Source organism: Cupressus sempervirens, chromosome 2 (genome assembly GCF_028749045.1).
Source record: "Cupressus sempervirens isolate cs-2001-9-10 chromosome 2, ASM2874904v1, whole genome shotgun sequence".
NCBI lineage: Eukaryota > Viridiplantae > Streptophyta > Pinopsida > Cupressales > Cupressaceae > Cupressus > Cupressus sempervirens.
Window position 1 is genome coordinate 371,669,637 of NC_143119.1, and position 23,169 is coordinate 371,692,805.

General features: G+C 35.1%; 1 protein-coding gene across 2 annotated transcripts in view; it reads right to left on the reverse strand.

Moving 5' to 3' along the window:
• Positions 1-1,916: 1,916 nt before the first annotated feature.
• LOC149572687 (NagB/RpiA/CoA transferase-like superfamily protein) overlaps positions 1,917-23,169 on the reverse strand; it is a 38,912-nt gene continuing 17,659 nt past the window's right edge. For both annotated transcript variants that reach the window (XM_089813769.1, XM_089813770.1), the window contains exon 7: positions 1,917-2,406. In XM_089813769.1, the coding sequence (XP_089669895.1) occupies positions 2,344-2,406 (63 nt within the window). In that variant the 3' untranslated portion in view covers positions 1,917-2,343. The remainder of the gene's footprint in view (positions 2,407-23,169) is intronic.

Genomic DNA, 23,169 nt, shown 5'->3' on the forward strand with positions numbered 1-23,169 from the left:
ACCAAAAAGATGTTGAAGACCACTAATAATTTGATTGAATTTTTCAGAGGAAGTTATAGTTGATCAAGAGTAAGTTGCAAGTTTTTGTGAGCAGTTCTAACCCATTAATTCACAGTACTTTTTTATACAGAGGGAGTGTTGAGGGAATGGCAAGAGTGGTCAGATCAATTTGACCAAATTTTGAGCAGTGAAAAGGTGAGGGAATGCATTGAAGGAAATATTGACATGGGAGGCTTTAACCGCATTATTGATGGATTGTACAAGGCTGAAGTGGATACTGTAAAATATATTTCAAATATTAAGGCTATTACAGATGCAAAGTGAATGACTAGACTAAGTGAATTGGAGGCTGTTAAATTTTGCGTTTGGCCCACAAACATGGAGTTGCAACTGAGGGATTTGATCTGTTATCAGAGACAGATGACAAGATGAGGTGGACCTGAAGATAGACAATTGGTTAGATTTGATGGAGTAGATAGAGGAAGAGAAATTACCATTCACGGAGTTTCTTGACTTCGCATGTACTTGTTGTGGAGACATCTGCATAACAACTTTGAAGCCACAACTGAAGAAGAGGTTGACAGCTGACTGTCCAAAACGGTGTGTCCATGTGTCTAAATTTTGTTAAGCATTTTTGTTTGTACCCTTAAGTGATTCATGGCTTTGTTGCAATCCAATTTCTATAAAGGATTTCCAAGATCACTTGAGGAAGCGTTGCGAAAATTTTGTAAAACAATAATAGTGTACTTTGTTCTCGGTCAATAGAATACAAGTTTTAATTTAGAGTTATGATAAATTTTGCACAAATACAATACAAAGAATGCTTTAGAGTTTAATTTGTTGGAGTAATCTTTCAAGTCAATTTCAATTTATTGGAACCCAGGAAGGGCAATTTAATGAAAGCATTTATTTTTTGATCCCTCCTATGAACTATTTCAGTTGTGAATTTGTGAATTGCAATTTTTTATTTTATTCACTGCATACTTTCATATGCATATGTTTTATTCATAGCGTTAATATATGGATTAACTAAAAAGGCCAAAATTTTAATTTCAAATGATTGTGATTGTAAGGCATTTGCAAATTAGGTCAGTGATAATCTCGGTATTGTTCAAAAATTGAATCTATAGGTCATAGAAGATAAACTCAATGGATTTTAAGGCACTAGTCATTTCAGTAGTAAATGATGCAATATTTTGTCATTTCCAGCATTTCTTTATAAATCAAATCAAATGTCAAAGTTCAATTTCTTAAATAAATTACTGTAATTTATTACATCTCAAGTTCTATTCAAATGTTTTGAAGAGATAATTAGCCAATGTTGATCAATATTGAATGTTGAACTTTGAGATGATATATTATTTTTTTTGGATTCATTGTGATTGATTTGGTAAAAATATGTTTAGGTGAATCCAGGTCTACCAGCCTTGGTCTTGGAGAGTCAAAAGTGTATGGGGATTTCTTAATTCCGGTTAGTTGGTCCAGTCTTCAGTTGACAGTTGGCATCTCTTTGTTTAGAGTTTCCGAAGTGTAAGTAGTTTTGTAAGGCATAAAACCCTCATGTGGAGCCAACAGGGCAACCGATAGAGGATCGCATCATCCAAATGGGAAGACGATGGATTCGAGTACTAGCTGATCTATAAAAAATTTAGTATCGACCTCACAAACTAAAAGCCCCAAGCACCAATTGAAGCTCAAGGAACCATTTGAAGGTAATGAACCACGACGATTTGATTGCAGTAAATGGCATAAATAATGTTTTGAACAAAATAAAGTTACAAAGATAATCCCCATAACAGTATAAAGTTTTAAACATAAACTTCATATACTGTGATATATTTCTACAAGACTATACATAAGACATTGTCCACCTTTGAAAATTTAAATGGCGTCCAAATACAGAGAGAAGCACAGAATTGTCAAAAAAGGAACAATTATTGCTTTGCATTATGGTATTTAAGGGAATCCCTTTTCAAAGTGAACTTTACAAACAACATCAAGATTACTTACTATTTAAAGGCATGTCCGCCTGGAATGCAATTTATGCAAAAAGTGGCCTCTAAAAAATCAAATAAAAAATGAAAATAGATCACTAAATGAAATGCAAGAACCCGGCAGCCAGCTGGCTCCTTAGGGCGTGGTAAACTCATCAATATTGCGTTCCTTAATGAATCAAGTACATATAACTACCCAACCTGGACATTTTCTGAATCTCTCTAAAATTATATTCACGATAATTGTTTTAAAAAAGAGCCACCAACCAACATTGTACCCTTTGGGATGCACCGGCATATTCAAAGTAGCAGGAAGAATTATGGAAGACGGTATACAAAATTTCCTAAATTATATTAACAAGTATTCCCTTCGATACTCTCTCACAATGACAGGCACACTAGTTGGAGGTACCTGCAAAACACAGATAACAGTTCAAAAAAATTTGCAAACCCCTTTTGATATTATCTCTTTTCCGTATCATTTGTCTCCTTTTAAAAATAAAGTGCAAATTTAAATGAAGACATTAAATGGAAGACTGTGACTGGTGTTAGTTATCAAAAAATTAAAACGACAGATAAAAATCTTGCATGTAAAATGTTAAAAGGAATTATGTAACTATTACATTTACTGAGATTGAATACTGTAATTTGCAGAAAGGAACTTGAATGGGGAAAGAAGAAAATGAAATTAAATATTGCTGCTGACCAACAAAATGTAGACATTTTTTTACAAACGGTTTCTGTGCCTTCCATCAAATTGCAACATGTGTGTATTCTACTCATCAACTTTTGGGAAAATAAGGCTGAGAAAAGGTAATGAAAGGGAAATACAACCACTGTAGATGTCAATAGTTTCATCCTTATTGCATTCAAAAACTAGGTATATGCTGGGCACATCACGTGTACAGGACACTGTAAATATTACTTTTACTACATCTTGAGTTTACCCAAAGGGTGTGCTCAGCCATCCCTGGGAATACCCACAGGTAACCCATGGAGTTTTTAAAAGTCATTCATTCCAAACCTGTTGGAATTCTGAAACAATCTGCTTTCCAAATAATGGCCGCTCAATCACAACTTCAGGAATGGCAATTCATTATCAAACCAGATGATCTATGTTTCAAAATTGCAGCAGGAACCTATTGATAATTTGATACAGATGCCACAGGAATAAAAGGATACAGCGATACCTGAGTCCAGGGTTGGCTGAGGTTTTGGGGAGATAAAAGAGATAGAGCATTGCAACTAGTTTTTTTCTTTTTCTTTTTTTAAAGAAATCTTATATAGATAAAGCTTGACATTTTTTATACTCACAGTTTCTAGAGTTTGCAGTATTGCAGTTCAAGCTATTTTGGCTAATAAAGAGGAATCCTAAACTTTTTTAAAACAAGAGCTCTTTGCCAGCTGGAGTCCCTGCCTTTTGGGGTCATAGTAGGGGTTGTAGCTGTATGTGTTAAAAAAGGAGATCTTGCAATACATATTTCCGATATTTGTATTTAAAACATGCTTCACAAAATAGAGAGTCAGGAACAGAATAAGAGTTGAAAACAAACAAAATAAGAGTTGAAAATGAGGGAGCATGAACTCAAACACTAATACTTAATATGAAATCTATCATATTCTTAAGATTAATTGATTTATATATTTTAAATTTTAAGTTCATTTGTATTTATTAAAAATTATAGTTTATGTTTAGTTTGTAGTTTTAAATATTTTATGACTAATAAAATATCTCATTTATTAATAATTTATACATAAATTCATAGAAACAAACTAATTGTAAGAATAATATTTAATATAGTTGATATGATTGAAATTGAATTTGTTTGTATAAAAAGGATATTGGAATTCTTGTATATTTGAATATAAATATATTTTAAGTATCTAGTTGATAGATTAAATTACAATATAAAATTCTACTTATTTATCAAATTAAATATTTCCAAATTGATCTTATGCCTACATATGTTTATCCAATCTGTGTTTGATCAAATGACCAAAGTTTACCCAACTTTAGCAATCTATCTATATGCTTGATTGTGCTAATATGATTTTCAATTAATACATTAAATGCATTAATTAAATGTTATTTATATATTTAATAAGTATATTATACATGTCTTGTGTATTAAAATAAAATAATATTTATTTTATTTAATAAATACAATTTTAATAAAAGATTTAGAATACTATTTTTTAAACATAGAATTTTATAATATTATATTACACTTATATATGATATTAATTTATATTATAGAACATTATAGATATATTTTTCTACTAATTACAAGAATTTGATTAATAAATATATAATATTTTAAGTCTTCATATCTAATTTTATAATTTAATTTTATATTAAATAAACTTTTAATATTATTATTCTATACTTCCTACACATATATTTATAGTTTCTTCTAATTTCATATTTTTAAATTCTTTATATATATATATATATATAAAACATGTATCTTAGTATAATAATTATTTAATACAATTTAAAGTAGACGTTTATTTTCTAAATTCTTTGATAATTATTAATATCAAAATTTAGTGTCAACGGTGTTAATATTTTTCAGAACTTCTAAATTTTGAAATTTTTATTGCATTATTGTATCATTATATTTATTATAGCCGATACAAATCACCCAGCAAGCAATCACAAAAACTAGTTTTTTATTTACATTAGAATTAGTGAATACAATATCTCCATTTTTCTACATTCAAAAAATAGTTTTCTTGCTTAAACTATACGTAATTGACAAGCCCAGGCAAGCTATTAGTAAACATCATCAACGTAAGAAATTACCAATAATTTAATATTTATTTCGGTCCACCTGTGAGTCTCATTAAAGAATCCTAGGGCATACGTCAGACACAATGTGTATCAAGTTTGAAAAAGAGATCTCTTGAAAAAGAAATACAAATAGTTTTTTTTTTTTTCCGTTGGGCTCCACCAGGGAGATCGGATTAAACTATTGCTCCCATGACACGTGTTGGATTTGCGAGTGTAAAACAGAAAAGCAGTCCTTTTTTACCTGCATTAAGAAGCAATCGCAAGAGTCCTCTGCCAATCTTTTCTCAGGCCATCACAAAACGGACATGAAATCCTCATAATGTGAAGAGTACCATGCGTTTGCAGGGGCATTGGTGGGGAGTCTGTCAATGTATGAGGATGAGATGACATGGCTCTGTTTTGACCAGGTGACATGGCTCTTCCTAGGTGTCTGCCATGGTGGAGAGATTGGACGGTGAATGGGGATGGGAGGCAGCTGGGGCGATCAGAGCTGTGGGATAAGGAGGAGGATGTCAGCTCTAGGCTTGTTTGGAGTTCACCTTCGAGAATTTTTTTCATACCCTCAAGAAAACAAAGCTAGTTCTTTTTGGTTCTATAATTTACTTTGCTGCAAATTTAGAGGCCAATTCATTCGACTTCACACATTTGTGTACGTTTTCGTAATCTGCGCAAGTGTTTGGATCGGAACAGCCTTATACGGTGGGAAAGGTTCAGCAGAGCTCCGTTTTCAGGTTGAAATTCGACACAGATAGTTTTTCCTGGTTATTGTTGGATTTCAGTTCAATTTCCTACATTTATGCTTCTGATTTGCCCAAGGCGGACTTGTCTGGGAGAATAAATTTGTTCAGGACTTTTTTAGTTGAAGGTAGGCAGGAAATGCTTGCATTTCAGCAGGTGTTTGAGTTTTAATCACAGTTTTTCCCGGCGGGAGGTTCGAAGGTGTATTAATGACCGAGAACATTAAATGTTTTTGGAATTTTCGCTTGATTTGAGCCCGTCGCTGAGGAATCCAAGAGTTTGAGAAATTTACGACATTTTCGGAAGTGGATTCGGTACAGGTCTTGAACGGCCTGAGGATTCTTGAGGACTGTCGGACAGGAAAACTGAAACAATCGTACACACCCTAAAGTAAAGATAAAAGACTTCAATAAGTTAATGGTCCATGACTGGAAAGGAGATGATTTCAGTTAAAGAAACACGTATTAGAATAGGGGACCTACACGTGTTTGCCTTTTTGGATGGTGAAGATTTGATGAGACAACTGGCAATACATTCCTTGCATTCCTTACATACTATTGTTAAGTGCAATTAATGTTGTCTATTCAAAGAGATATATTTCTGAATTTTTGAAGTGGGAAAATAACATAAAACTCCAGGAAAATTCTAATGGACCAATTGAAAAAAAACATAAACTAACATAAATTAATTTAAAAATAGAAATCTTGTCAAACTTTAGAACATGAATATTTTTAGAGTTGCATAAATTAAATAAGGGGGTCTAGTGAAAACATTAGTACCCTGGGGGGTCTAGTGAAAACATTAGTACCCTGCCTATATATAGGCAGGGACTAAAAATCTTTGTTGGATTACTTTACAGTTTATATTGTGGATCTTTATTTTATTACCATTTATATATTAATATAGTGTGTTTATTATACATATAGGTATGCATATGCATGTATATATATTAGTTTTTTTGTTTATTATGTGTTTATGTGATAGATCGATAATACTAGATATATATTACCTATGGCCAGGCAAGTCCATGGCTGCTTGTAATTATGATCCTTTATTTGTTTGCACAGCAGTAAGGTAAATGATGCCTAATATATGGAATCCTGGCTAGTGTCCATTTCACAGAAAATGGATTGCACAGTGGATTGTGTGGCTGGCCACTGCAATTTTCTGTATGGCTGGGAGTGTAGTTAGCTTGTTTCAAGCTTTCAAGTCCTCGCTGTGAAGAGGGTGTGACCTTAGTTGCCGATTCGTGAAACGCATCCAATTCGGGCACATGAATCAGATCCATGGATTCGGGATTTTCTTTTTTCCCAATTATGATTCATGGAGGATTCGTGGGTGTGTGTGTGTGTATTAAAAAACTTCAATCTAGCAACTGTCAGAGAACAAATGAACTTGCATCATGAATAAATGAGGCGTTTTTAGGGTTTGAAGCCAATAAAAAACATTAAATTTTAACTTGAGCCCACCATTTTATATTTTTGTGCCTTGTTGCCACAGATCCACACTGGATCCTCAGGCTGTGGCTTGGATCATTGAGGATCCGGGCAGGACCTTGATTCTGCCTGTGAATCCGTCAAGATCCGTGGGAGCCTTGTTGCCGCGGATCCACGCTGCATCCTTGGGCTGTGGCTTGGATCCTTGAGGATCTGAGCAGGATCCTTGATTCTGCCTGTCAATCCGTCAGTATCTGCATCAGGCAGTGGGTACTGACGGATCCACAGGCAGAATCAAGGATCCTGCTCAGATCCAAGCCTGAATCTGGCAACTAAGGGTATGACCGGCCATTAGTGAAACGGATTTTCCACTGCCCCAATTCATTTTTCTGAAAGCAGCAAAAACAATTATGTGTAAGGTTGGTATCGAGGACAATGATATGCTTCACTCCAAAGCAACTATTTTGGCAAACTTAAAGGTTCAAAATTCAGGGTCAAGGTTCAAAATTTGGAGAGATAGTTTACGATTTCTACTTCACTCAGTGGAAAATGATCTAGAAAACCCAGTTCCACGTATGCAGCACATGAAACTGCCCCAAGGGTGTGCCAGAGGGTCAAGCATCTGATGTCTCCAAATATGTGGGCAACCAGATGGATTTTCATCTGATGATCGAGAACCTTGTCATATCCAACAATAAAAAAATTACTGGACATTGTCGAGTGTCATCTGACTCACATGCTCCCTTGACTAAAGAATGGAAATTTGGTTCTCTCTCCCTTTGAGAGGCAAAAGGGATTAAAGGTGTTTCGATGGAAGGCTTTAAGAAACAGCAACGGTGCCCATGAAGGTTACGTGTAATGTCCCCTTTTTCTAGCCATTTACATCTGGACATTGTCACATCGTCATCCGACTCACATGCTTCCTTGACTGAAGAATGGAAATTTGGTTCTCTCTCTCTCTCTCTCTCTCTCTCTGAAAGGCAAAAGGGATTAAAGGTATTTTGATGGAGGGCTTTAAGAAACTTATTCATGCCCATAAAGGTTAAGTGTAATGTCCCCTTTTCTAGCCATACACATCTGACATGTCGTTAGCCTTTTCCATCATGGTCTTGTGGGCTAACTAGGTCTTTGCCAGGAATAAGTTTGAGTTTAAAACATGCTTCTTCACTTTCAGGCCAATTGGAGCCGAGATAGCAAGGGGTCCTGATTCTTACTATTTATAGTAATTTAGTTGGGGTCCGCATTTCCAGGTTCATACATGGCTTTCTGAGCTCGGCAGATATTTATTTTAATGTCTGACGATTAACTTGTTTTGATAAAATGACTTTAAAATTAAAAAGGCGAATTAATAAATCACTTTAGCTTGTAAAGTTAAATTACTCTTTCAAGTGGGAAAAGACAATTAAAAAGGGAAAAGAGAATTAAAATGAGACGAGAGAGAAATTTAGGAAGCTTCAGCCTCTATTCAGGATCCGAGGACACAAACCCTCAAGTTCTTCTTGGGTGGATTGGATGTAGCCCTGATTCATCAACTGTGGTGAATTCGCTACAGATTTCACAGTTGCATTTCAGGTTCATTTCTGGTTATCCAATCCGACTGTTATCACTGTTTTTACGATTGGATTGTTATTGTATTGTCAAATATTATAATGCAATAATATTTTGAGTAATCTCTATGGACATTTACTAGTTAATATTGCTGGTCTTCATTGCATAATTCATCTGTTTATTCTGAAAATTATTGTGATAAAAATTGCAGAGAATATCCGATTGGGATATTACAGTGGTATTAAAGCTAAAATCCTGCCATCCTGTAGAGTTATATAAGACAAAATTACAGAGTTTTTAATCAGAATAGTATTGGCTGAAAAGATTGCACTCAGAATATTGGACAAATTAATAAGCAGAGAAAAAGAAAAGGGCTCTTGGTATTGAAACAGGATACTATAATTTGAAAGTTTCTTGTTGGGCTTTGTACTTCTGCAAGAACATGTTGATTAGGCGTTTGAAACGGGCTTAGCACATATCCTAAGTAATATAAAGCTTTATTTGCTGTTAAAAGCAATTGTGGGCCTTGGACATTTTTAATTGGCAGATGTATGGAATAAAAATTTGTGCAAAATATTTGACAAATATTCCATATCGTTTGAGTTGAGTATTTTTACGGTGGTGCAAATAATGGGTCAAAAATTGAATATGATTATTGTGTGAAGTTAGCAGGACCCAGTCTTTACTTGAGCACCTTCCTTAAGAATTGAAGAACAGGAACATTTAAGTTTGTATTTTATATTATGCGAGCATGACAGGCAGCGGAAGATTAAAGTCTTAGGAAAGAAATTTGTGAGTTCCATGCATTCTTATTGGTCAATGTTGAAAGAGTGAAGGAATTGAATAGTTTCCGAACAAGTATTTGAGCCACAAAATTTAGCTAGCACTAAAGATTTCTCTCATATTGCTATGCACATTAAATGAATTCTTCTCAATTCTTGACAGATCTGGTGTCATTTTGCAGCTGCATAGTGTTACAAAGCAAAGGATTATGGTGCCAATCAAAGTAAGGCTTGGGTATTAATTCAATCGAGCAGAACATTCTTGCCACTGAGAACCGTTCAATTCTGGAAAGTGATTTGTGGAAGGAGTGTTCGAATGATATTGTTGCCAAAATTTGAGTGATATTGTTGCCAATAATAATTTAACCAGTTTTATAGACTGAAGATTTTCCCTTCTTTTAATGCCAAAATAATTGAGGAGCGAGACTAGTTATTTTTAATGAATGTCGAGAAAGTGATAACAGATGCATATCTTAAAGAAAAGAAACCATTGAATGCAGAAACATACCTGACACCAATACAAAATGAGCTTGTAAAGGAGGGACACTGTCAGAGGTATTGACAGGAATCCTAATTATTGAACGAAAAGCTGTTAGGGTCTCTGTTATGTTGGGCAGTATTGAATCATGCCGACATGTGTCCATTTGAGTTAAACAAGAGGAAATGACATTAGTGTTGTGCACTTGTTACATTGTGTGCATTGGTGGTGACAGTTAGATGCCAGACATTATGTCTACAACTAAACAACTGTCTTACTGAAATTTCTGGGAGTTAGAAATGGATCTGCAAAACTTCTGGCACCTATTGTTGATGGGGCAGTTTAGTAATTAGAGACAAAATTGCCATCGATTAGTCTGGGTGGCCTAAGGTTGGTCATAGCTGTTCCGACTAAACAGCTGAACAGAGTTAAACCCCAATTTTAGAAAAGCAGGGGAATGTAATTTACTAGCAGAGAACAATATTATCTGATAGACCTTCTTTGAGAAGTAGTTGTTTTCAGTAACAAGAAAAATTTGCTGCCACAAATTTGGAGTGTGTCCAGAGAAAATAGAATATAGGTGTAGCTCATAACTCCATCCATCTGAGCTATATTCCTGAGACAAGCTTCACACCCTAATATTACAGGTGTGTTGAGTAGTAACAAGTGAACATACAGGGTTGGACTTTGGGAATCTATTCATTTCTCTTGATTTGGTGAAAGAAATTATGATTGGATACAAGATACTGTAGACTTAAGATTGGTTTTCCTTGTAACCATGTACATTTGTTGTTTCTTGGCAGTGAAATAATCTGGAAGTTAAAGCTGTTCTGAAGAAAGTTCAAATTGGAACCGTTCAGCATGAGCGTACAAACTGTTGACTAAATACCATCCCTGTTGCATTATCATGTTCTATTACATTGTTGGTTGCTTCAGTAAATATACATATTTATTGAAACAACACACATCTCCCATAAGTCATTGAACAAATAAGACACTGCACTATGGCAAACAAATGAAAATGCTGTAGACCTTGACAAGCAAATTGTCAGTAGTAAGAGGGCAATAAACAGTGAGAATTCGGGGCATAATCACTTCGTGGAATAGTTTTAACAGTGATTGCCTGTTTAAATTGTTTAAATCCGCTGTAATAAATTAAACAGTCCTTCCTGCTATGTAATTTAATCTGACTGTCATGTAGAAAAGATTTGGAAGTCGTATTGAATATCACTCAGTATTCAGTTTGGCAAAAATTGGTAAACAGTATTTCAAGATAGCAAACAAACATGTTCAAGGAGTTACCAAAATTTATTGCCAAGGACAAGGAACAAGTTCTTGAAGAAAAACTTTTCAATATAGAAAAGAAACTTGCATGTTTGCCTCAATCAGAGTATGAATTACTATGCAATTTGTCAGAAATAGAGAATTGTTTGTCCACGACAGGACAATTGGGTTCTAAAAGTAAGCAAGTGAACATCCTTCTTGCTGTGATTCCTTTGGTTAGACCAGTTTTGCTGAGACATCCTGATAGAGAGGTGAGACTCATAGTTAGTGTATTGTTCATGTTATGAGAATAACAGTGCCACATGATCCATACAAGGGGGAAGTGATGAAAAAGGTATTCCAATCGACTACAGAAAGTTTTCAAGGATTGAATAATATCCATAATCCAGCATTTGGCAAAATAGCCCAAATTTTAGAATCAGTTGCAAGACTTAGAGTTGGTGTGATTCTGTTAGATCTTGGTTGTGAAGACATAATTTTTGAGATGTTCCATCAGTCTTTGATTGCCCATTAAGAAGGATCACAAGCAAAATGTTCCAACTTTTATGCAGTCCATTTTGTCTTCGATCATTGAAGAGGGTAATGTTGGTTTGCAAAATCTCCTATCTATCATATTGGCTGATTTAAAACAAATACATGTCACTTTTTTTAATGCTTGTAATTTGGTTAACAATATCATTAAACAATGTGAGCAGAAATTGAAATCATTCTTAGTATGGGGCAAGATTGTAGAAGGAAGGAATATTTGTCTCAGCCTATAAAGGGTCATGAGAAGGAAGACAAAATTCAATAAATTGGGGAGCTTAGTAGGACAAAGCTGATGATATTCTTAGGGACACAAGGCTGAAAAAAACAACCATGAAACAGCTATCTGAAAGCTCAAAGGAGTCTCCATGCATTATGACATTGTGTACGCTGATTGATGAAACATCCTTTGAATCAGCTATCTGTGTAGCAGCAACGGAGAGTAGGCATGTGGATATTTGTTCTTATGGTGATAGTACTTTCAGCCAGTATAATGTTGATTGGATGAAGCATGGTAATGAACTTTTTGAGATGGATGTTAATTGGATATTTGATAATACACTATTTCATTTAATGATGGAAAACCTTTTGATACTGATCAAGAATCACAGATTGATACTTATTGCAGCCAGGAGGTGACTAAATTATTACATTTCACAGAGGGGCATAATGCTGATTACAAATCAGCCTTGGATGGTATCTTGGCTAACAATATGGCCAAGGAGCATATAGGGAGAGAGAGGACAATGTTGATGGGCATGCATTGATTAATTCTTCTCCTCATTTATCTAGTGCCTATGGTTGCTCTATCATCACAGATATTGTGCAGGATGATAGCACTTAGGTTGTTAAACTTCCCTTCACAAAGAAGGAAGCCATATCCTGCTTGCTTCTTCAGTACAGTTACAATATGGAGCAACAAGATATTCAAGACAGCTGTGAAGGTGGATGGCCTTTTTGTTTGTGGGACCCAGGAGGATCAGTCACATGGTCAGTATTATTTCAAGAAGCTGGTTGGCATGATGTTGAGTTCCCATCTCTATTTGACTCTAGCAGTGCTTTTGATCTCAGTCAGAGTGAGGTTCACAGTTGGATTGGGGATTTTCTCACAGATGATAGTAGCACACGGTTGATTGATTTGATAGATTGTGCACACATAGCAATGCAGGATCTTGGTACTAGCATGTTTGGTGCATTGCAGATGTAGGGAATTCATGAGCGGCTTCACAGTTCTAAGCATATTGTTTGAATCAGAGTAGCACAGTGGCTTGGAGGAGCAGCCGCATGAGCATATTTATAAAACATCATCTACACCTAAAAGGTACCCAGCTATACTTAGAAGACTTAATTAAGATTTTAGTTTGCAACCCTTTAGAAACATCCAATTTGACTAGAATACAGGCAAAGGTGGAATGAAGAATATCGGACCTTTGAACATCGACAATCAAAAAATCCCCAAGTGCATATCTCCCACTTCCTCTAAAAGAGAATCAATCCATAGATGAAGGGGAAGATAAGGAAACTAGTCCCAAATTGGAATCGAAATGAGTGCCATGGTTTTACCTTTAGCAAAAATCTATCATCCCAGCTAAAAAAATGATCACACGAGATTATAATTTTGTCCTGTGCATCCTCAAAGTTATCAATAAGAAAACCCTTTTCCATAGGATAGGCTCAAGCTGTTATGAGATCCAATCATGCAACTTAGGAATTGACAAATCAAAACATGAGGAGAAAACAAAAATATTATGATCTATTTTCAATATACAATCTTAATGGAAATGGCACTTGATACTAGAATAAACCCTTTGTTAATGTACCATGGCTTCAACCTTTGGTGTTCCCCTTCTCGCATAACTTCAACAAAATGCACAAGGAGGCCCCTAAAGCTTCACCATAAAGACTACCTGAATCTCCCTTGCCATGCTACAACAAAACAATTGTTGCACCACCATCAACAAAAACCCTAAAGGAAGCAAAAGATGAAAGGGCAAACAACAAGACATTTGCAGACTGAGGGAGCCTAGCAGTGGAACCATACTACAAAGAAGCAACCCTACCCCCCCCCCCTAGCTGAAGATACTAGAAGCCCAAAAATGGGCTCATTTGAAAATGAGAAGAGGAAGTGGTTCGTTGCAGCAACAAATGGGACAACATCGTTAATTTTGATTTAAGTTGTTTATGAATGAAAATGCTAATTTTGTTTGCAAGTGGGCTATAGTAGGGTTTAGGCTTAAAACTGTTACTTTGCCTAAGTTATTTCATGCTACTATATCAATTCAAATAAAACCTTTTTCGGCCACAATTCAATCTACCATCAAATTCTAAATTAAATTGCCCATCAATTTGATTAAGGTTTGATTTTTTGAAATCAAAATCATTTGAAGTTGGCATAGAACAAACTAAGGTAATTCCACAATTTGAAGGTTATTTTGCAAGGTTGCATGGGTACTCGTACCGACACCCCTGGTACTCGTACACAAGTACCAGGTACACGTATCCCAAGTTCCAAGTACTCGGTGGAGAACATCATAGCTAGGGACCTAGATTAAGATTTCTGAATTTTTTTCTCGGTTTTTTATTTGCATATCAGCTTCTTGTTTAAAATACCTAGTCAGTTTAAAATATTGATACAATATTGATTAACAATACACTTTATCACCGTTCAAGTCAAAAGTTTATCATTTACAACATATCTTTGTCATATGATTTATGATCTTCTTGTTCATATTTAAAGCCTGCATTCTCTGTTATGCATCTAAACATTTATCATATATTATTATTACAAACACATAGCAAATCTGAAACTGTAAACAATACATTACATTTGCAAACTTTATCACTGTTCTTGTTTTGAAAAACCATTGTCATGACTTGTAATGTCAGATTTTCTATAAATATAAAAGTATAATTAAAAATAGTGTTTGACATGCCCAAGTACCCCCATCCCCTATTATGAAAAAAGTCATACCTGTACCCGTACCGGTACCCTAAGTACCCCAAGTACCCACATCCCTGTGCAACCTTGTTATTTTGCCATATCTCAAGATGCATGCAAAACTGCAATGCATTTATTACTTATTGACCATTGAAAAACTGTTAATGTGTTAGTTCAATCAGGATTAAATTTTATTGAAAATATAAATATATGTGTAATATATTTCAATATATTATATTGTTATTATTAGTGTATAATATATTAATAAAAATATGTACTAAATTGACATCTCCAAATATTATACAATAATAATAACAAATTGATAAAATCCAATTGATTAAACCATGTCTGACTGACTCATTAGCTTATGCGATTAGGTTGGTTGGTAACTATTGCATTTTGACTGTTTGATTAAATTACACCAGGAACGACGTACACGATGGGGCGCGACTCCACAACGGAGTCACTCCCATTGAGGACACGGCTCCCCAATGGAGTATATGTAATTGAAGGTGCCCATGCAGTTTTAACAATTCAAACACATACATTAAATCAAGTCTTCCCCATTTGAAGTTGCAGTTTCAGTCTTAATCGGAAGTCAAACTAAATTACATCTCCATTTTCAGATATAAGTTGTGGAAATATTTCCTCCAAGCTGCATATCGTCAGTTCACTGTTTCAATAAGATTTCTTGTAAGTCTGATATTTAACAAAAACCCTATGCATCATTTCTCATTTTGTGAATTTATTGAGCTGTTGGAACAAGGGAAGAGACAAAACCAAAGCAATAGCAAGTATGATATATATAGGCTCATTTTACACTCCTTTATAAACACAACTCTATTGGACATACTAATGATAACTCATAGCAATGTGGCATCTCCATCCCCCTCTCTTGCATATCAACATGACTTATCAATGTAGAAGCATCTTGGGCAAATTGGCAACCAAAAAACATTTGTTTGTGTTTTATTTATTTGTGTCTTTCAAGTGAATTTGGAGAACAACTCAAATTCAATTTGAAAGATATTTGAGTTTAAATATCATCCTCCTCCAAGTTTGGGTGCCCTATACATGTGAAAGATTCATTACTTGCAAGTCCAAGTTTAACAAAAGGGTGCCTATGTGCCTCTACCTAACCTGTTTTCTGATTGGTAAATAAAAGCTATTTAGTTTTCTTGTTGCGCCACAAGAGGGTGCCTTTTTGTAATTGGCCAGCATTAAATGTTTGTATCTGAAAACCCTAATTAGGGTGATGCAAATTGGTTTTGGCACTTGATCTTGGATTGATTTTGGCCTTTCATTGTAATTCAACAACTATAAAAGGCCAAGGCCTTTTCATATATAACTAGTGTAACCCGGATCACCACCTGAGTACCCCCATCGGGAGTTTTTCCACCGCCACACCGGTCAAGCACCCAAGGGGGACGCGGTGCTTGGGTGCTTCCAGGGTGCTTCTTGGGTGCTTCTCAAGTGCTCGTAGGGTGCTCATGGGGTGCTTCCTAGGTGCTTCCCGGGTGCTTGCGAGGTGCTTCCTGGGTACTCACTTTGATATGGCTATGATACATTATTATTATTTCACTATTTCATGCTATTTGGCTCATTGTCATCATGAGCATCTTTATGATATATGATATTCATAGAATCATATTTCAAGAATGAATTTTGAATCTTGCAACTTGAACTAAGTTAATTTGTTAAATGGTCATTAGTAATAGTTATGAGGTTTCAAGTTTCAAGTTTGAACTTATGGTTTGTGAATCACATTTCAATTTTCTCTATTCATTGTATTCAACTATATTTGGTATGTTAATGTTATATAATATATTCAAGTATCATTTCATAATTAGCATTTTCACTCATATATATTATATATATACTATGCAACCCCCTCCCTCCACTCCACCTCCTCCCCTACCCCCCCACCCCCCCTCCGCTCCCCCACCGCCGCACCCCCGCCATCCCCAAATTGAGGCTATTTTTTTCCCACACTTGAAACTCGTCACGACGTCCCCCCACACTGCCACACCCCCACGCTGGGGTAACACTATATATAACTCATGAGATTAGATTAGAGGTAGAATAGGAGAGACTTGGTGAAATTGTTGTCATAATGCTATCAAAGTAATTGCTAATTGTTTGCTGGTCTTAATAGCGGATTGCTTGTGTTGCTTTGGAGTATTGCATGGTTTCTACATTTCCTCGCGTAGAGTAAATTTTATTTCATGTTGGTTAGAAGTAGATTTTAGTTGAATTGAAGATATTTTTTAAGCATCTTTGGTGAACTCCCTTAGAACAAACTACTAGCTACTTGTTCATTATAAGTTTGCCTTGTGTGGTCAAATGGCATATTATGAGCTTTACTTTGATTATTGTTTGCACATTGATATGAGTCGATGGATGGTGTTAAAGGAATGGTGATAATTTGAACATCTTACATCTACCTTAGGAGATCACACTAGCTTGGTTGATGTAGGTGACTAAACTAAGTCTAGCAAAGTCACAAAGACATTCAACATCTCTTGCATTCTAGGATTAGATTATATTTTCTTATCCTTTCCCTTTGCAATTTGTTTGTTTGGAAGTGTTTGAAGTAGTCGATATCCATTAACTCGACAGCATAAGACCCTTTATGACAACCAGCATATCACATCATTATAAATAAGTGAGAGTCCACCATAAGAAGGAAAGTTGAGGTTGTCTCATTTGATCACACAATCCACACATATTGTTTAGAAAATGAGCATCCTTCTTGTTTAGATTTGGCGTTTCATTCGAAGAACAATGTAATTGATTCTGCATGTTGTAGTGGCATAAAACTCACACCAAAAGGATGGTATATCCCCTCTCTAGACTATGGTAGAGGATCTCTAGGGCACCCTATCTTATCTCTTCTATGGTTGAGTCATCTTTTTTTCTTAAGCAATATTGTGATTTAATCTGCATAAGAAATCTATTTATGAATTGTGATTATAAATCATTCCCAACTTGCTTCTAGGATCTCAATAAAAGTGATAAGTATACCTGAACTCTACTTGTTTTACTACAAAAAATTGTAACCTCGGGAAAAATTTGGGTACTCATAATTTGAGGAAATTACATTGGTATCAGAGCCAAGTTCCTACCAAACTAAGGAGCAACATGATGAATTGATAACTCCAAGAGGTGGATTTGGTCGTAGATGGGCATTCCTCCCTCTTGTGGGCTAAGTGACGAACTAGTTACTCCAAAAAATGGATCCTGTCCTGATTGGGTATTCCTAACTCTTGTGGGCTAAGATAATTATGTCTACGTATGTACACTTCATGTTTTCATATTTTCATGTGTCTATTTCGTGTATGCTTTATATCTTCATGCATTCATGTGTATACTTCATGTTTTCAAGTGTCTGATTTGTGCTTTGGCCTAAATTTTGGTTAATCTAGAGGAATAGAATAACTAAGAATGAACCAAAAGATATGAATTTGAGCCATGCCATCATGCAAACGTTGATTTTTGCGAATTCAATTAGCGCCAATGTGAAAAGGTCTTGATCCTTTTCTATCGAAGATGAGAGAAAACTTAAACCTTGCCAAGGTAAATATTTTTTCAAGCTGGAAAACGCCCATACTCCAAAATAACATGCTTGGGCTGGAAATGAACATCAATGGAAACCGCCCAGATTCTATAATGTGTGTATACTTGCTTTATCCATCCATGTTTTCATATAAATATAATGTATGAATGCATCTTTATCCATGCTTTCATATATAAATTTAGAACTTCCCTATATATTTTAAATTTTCCCTAAACTTTATATATACATCTCCTTTGCTCTCCCCTAGCCCCCTCAAAATTAGCAAAGAAAATTGCTGCCCCCGAAACACAACCCCGCATCCCCTACCATCATTATTACATAAACTCGGTGTAGCATAGAGCCAAACCCCATGTCCTCACAATGTATGAAAATTCTAAGCAATAGTTGTTGTTTTGAGCTAAGGTAGCATCCACATTATATTTTCAAAGTGAATGACGAGGGAAGTAACCATCCAAACCAAGCTATTAGACAGCACAATCCCTACACAAATATAAGTCCCATATACTTCTGGCTGTATAGAGAACTCCATTAGTAAAACTTTGTGTTGCTTGTAATTTGTGATACACTAGTAAGCAGTTATGCCAAGGAAGTTACACCATACTTTTGGAAACAAATCCTGATCCTTTATAGTCAATGCACTGAGCCATTGGGATGATACTATTTATGGCCAATAAAGTGTACTTTGTCAACTCTAAAGCCAAACAATCCCACCTAACTAGCCTCAGTGGTTTTTTTGTCTTCTCCTTGCAAGAAACTTGTGCCAAAATCAAGCCTAAAGAAGGGCCGTGCCTATAAGAGGACTTCAAACTAGAAAAATCAACACTCATAAATGTAATGCCCTTTTCCAAATGGATTTATTTTAAAATTTGTATTTCAACCAAGTTCAACCTTAATATCTCATGTCACCCATATTCACAAGAGCTCAAGCTAAAATAGTTAAATACGTTTGAATTTTATTATTTTAACGAAGAGTTCTTTTCTCCAAGACACCCCATCCATCCAAATCCTTATGTTGGAATTCCCTACTATCATAATCAACTTGAAAAGACAAATATATATAAAGATGATAATGATAGCTTTGTCAACTATGATGAGTACGAAAATGACCATAATAAAGTGTTTAAAACTAAACAAGAAAAAGCCCATATAGGTCAATTCTTATTCGAAATAAGGACAACGCTTACTGACAATTACAACCTAGAGAGATTAAACATTGTAACCCATGAACAAGTCATACAGGTCAATTCTTATTTGAAATAAGAGCAACGCTCACTGACAATTACAACCTAGAGGGATTAAACATTGTAACCCATGAACCTTCAATCAAACAAGGAGCATGCCAATACTAGCAACCCTATTGGAAAAGGGAAAAAAAACATTATTATTCCACATGTTAATCATAATTACAATGAGCTCTTGTCAAAACTAGATCCTCAACATCAAAATCAAGTCATGTAAATGCAACATTCAAGTGAACATTTACCAAACTTGACCTCACAAGTAGGTTCTTCATCACTAACCCCTTGACAACATTAACTCAACAATGACCCAATCAACAAAACAATCAACCAACAAATGTTACTCTCAGATCTTCATAATATTGTTGTATATCATTCACTCAAGAGTAGCAAGGACACTTCCCCAATTCCTACAAGCAAAGTGCCATGCTCAAGGCAGCTATCTTTGCATTGTCTATATATCTACTACATGTTACTCACTTTTCTTTGAAACCCCAAATTTATAACTTTCAATATAAAGCATTCATAATCAAACCATAATTCCAAGGAATAGGTTGATTGTATGAAGTATGTGCAATTGCACTTGTTCAAAAGGCTCAGAGATTTCAACAAAACACAATTCATCAATAAAAAGTGGTTTTGAAGTTAGAGAGTTCATATTGTCACTCGAGCTTGCAAGGAAAGTTTAATGTTACAATGAAAATAAAGGTTAGATATAATGCTAAGCAACAAAGAGCTCAGTTAGCTATCATTTGGACGATGTGGAGTCTTGGCTTCTCGTATTAGTATAATAAGGGTGGGACCCGAACACCAAGTTGAGAAGTCGACACTTTCCCCAAATTCATAAACCGGTTCACAAGTTTTGATTTCACCCACCTTATTGATATCAAGAAGGCCAAGCAAAAGTCAAGTGCACAGATCTCTTGATGGTCCAGTTACCATTGGGCCCACCAAAGAAGAGGTAAATATTTATAAAAAACCAATATTCTTGTTTGGCTTATATGGGTTTGAAATCCAATGCACTATCAAGGATCAGGTCTTTTACTTGGACCCACCAAAGAAGAGGTAAATCTTTATAAAAGAGTCTATATTCTTGTTTGGCTTATATGGGTTTGAAATACAATGCACTACCAAGGATCAAGTCTTATCCTAAACTAAGAAGCAAATCATTTCTCAATTTCTATTCTCTCTAACTTGTCAATGATACTCATTATTGGGCAATATGTTAGTTTCATTACCACTTCCAACCCCCAACACAGTTCAGAACTTTGTAAAAGCCCCAACTTGAAATCATCGGGTTACTTTGGAACTCCAATTGATGTTCCAAAGTTCTTATATTTCGTGATACACCAATCTGGTACATTATTAGGATATGTTTATTTTTATCAAACTTTTGAAAACCCCAACTGCACTAATATAGTTTAGGAATCATCAAAATGGCTGATGACAAATGTGATGAATGTTGATTTGTGGTGATTGATTAGGAAAGCACTATACACTTTCCATAAGACATGGGGTTTGGGGCAACTCCTCAAGCTTTTTGGAGTTGACTTGTCAACCATTTTCCAAGGTTGACTTCTTAAGAATGTTTAGGGTCAACTTGTCAAGCCAACATAAGTCATGTAATATTGGCTTAGGGATAGGTTTTCTAAAGAGAATATATAGCTTCTTGCAGCGATATTGAGTTGTACAGGAGATTGAATACTATAAGAAGTCAAAGTTGCTAGATTATAGTATTAGACTCTATGTTTGGTGGGCATTATCCCAAAATTGGGTGAACCACATTAAATATGTGTGTCTTTTGTTCTATTTGTCTGCTTTATTCCTTTGTGTTATTGGCTACATTTGCATGTAATAGTTATTTTCTGCCTAAACAATCTTAACAAGCGGTAGTAGAGCCAAGTTGTTTCAATTATCCTCTGCAAGAATGTTTCATGGTTAAGTGGCAATCTTGCAATAAAGTGGGAGTAATGGCAGACAAGGGTAAGTTATGAAAAACGCAAATGGAGGATTATCTTTATCAGAAGGATTTATGACAGCCATTGGGAGGAAAATCCAAGAAAGACACAAATATGTAAAATGGCGACTGGGATATTTTGGACAAAAGGGCACTTGAAAGTATTTGTTTATGCCAAGCACAATCAGTGGCATTTAATATTACAAAAGCGAAGACAGATGAAGAGTTGATGGAAACCCAAGTAAAGTTGTATGAAAAGCCTTTTATTTCAAATACAATATTTCTAATAAAGCATTTATTTATTATGAAGATGGTAGAAGGTGGGTCTGTTATTGATCATTCAAATAAGTTCAATGCAGTTACCAATCAATTGTCTTTTATAAATGTCAATTTTGATGAAGAAATTAGGGCTCTCTCAATTTTGTGCTCTTTGCCTGAAAGTTGAATGGCTTGGTAATGATTGAAACTCTGTCTTTGGTTCAAATACCCTAAAATTTGATGGCATTGTTGGTGCTATTCTAAGTGAGGAAATTCATAGGAAAAGTTCTTGTGGTTCTACATCAAGTAGTGTTTGAATGCAAAAAGTAGGGGAAAAATGACAGAGAGAATAATTCTGAAAATTGTAGGAAACTAAGAGGAAAATCAAAGAGAAACCAAGTCATAAGAAGAAAGATCATTGGTCTCAAAAGAATAATGAAGGAGATAACAAAAAGGAATTAAGAAGTAAAATGCAGTAAGTAATAAACCTAAAGAGGATGCTTTGTTTCTTTGACTAAAAAATGCAGATGATTCATGGGTTTTCAGATTTAGGGGCTTCATTTCATGCTACACCGCATAGAAGTTATTTTACTGATTATGTCCAAGGGGATTTTGAGCTAGCTATTTGGGAGATAATGAACACTATTGCAGAATGGGAGTCATTGTCTACTACAAGAGGTAAGGCATGTTCCAAGGTTGAGTAGGAATTAATCTTAGCATAGCAACTAGGTGATGAAAGTTGTACAATTAATTTTAATGATAAGAATTGTTCCTTAGTGGTAAGCAAAAGGTGTAAAAGAAGGCACTTTATATCTTTGTAGAGATAATTTTATTCCTTCTACTTTAGTTGTTTCAGAGAAAAATCAATTTTCAGTAATAGTTGTTGTAGTTGGACAGGCAGAACATCAAACAGTAGTTGTAGATTCTGAAACATTACTATGGCACAAGAGGCTTGGACACATGAGTGAAAAAGGTATTAAATTACTTCATTCAAAGAAAGTTTTACCAGGTCTAAAATATGTCAATATGAATTTATGTGACAGCTGTGTCTATGGAAAGCAATAGAGATTTAGTTTTCTAAAGAGTGTGAAGGAAGAGAAATTTGAGCTTGTGCATACAGATGTATGAGTGCCAGCTTAAGTATCTATCCTTGGTGGCTCTCTATATTATGTCACATCCATTAATGATGCAACTAGAAAAGTATAGATTTATTTCCTTAGGCAATAATCTGATGTATTTGAAACTTTTAAAAAATGCAAAAGCTTGATTGAGAATGAGACTGGCAAAAGACTAAAATGTCTCAGATTTGATAATGGTAATGAGAATTGCAGAAGATTTTGAAGATTATAGTTTCATTATGGTATTTATAGGCAGAAAACTGATCCAAGGACTCGACAACAAAATGGAGTGGTTGAATGCATGAACTAAACAATAATGGAGCATGCAAGGAGTATAGGTTACATGTTGGGATGCCCTTTAACATGTCGGTAAAGACTGTAATAGAGCCCCCTATACTCCTTCAGATTGTGGTATTCCAAAGGAAAAATAGATAAGCGAGAGAGTGAGTGAATTATTCTTTTCTTGGAACCTTCAATTGTGAAGATTTCGCACATGTAGGTTCT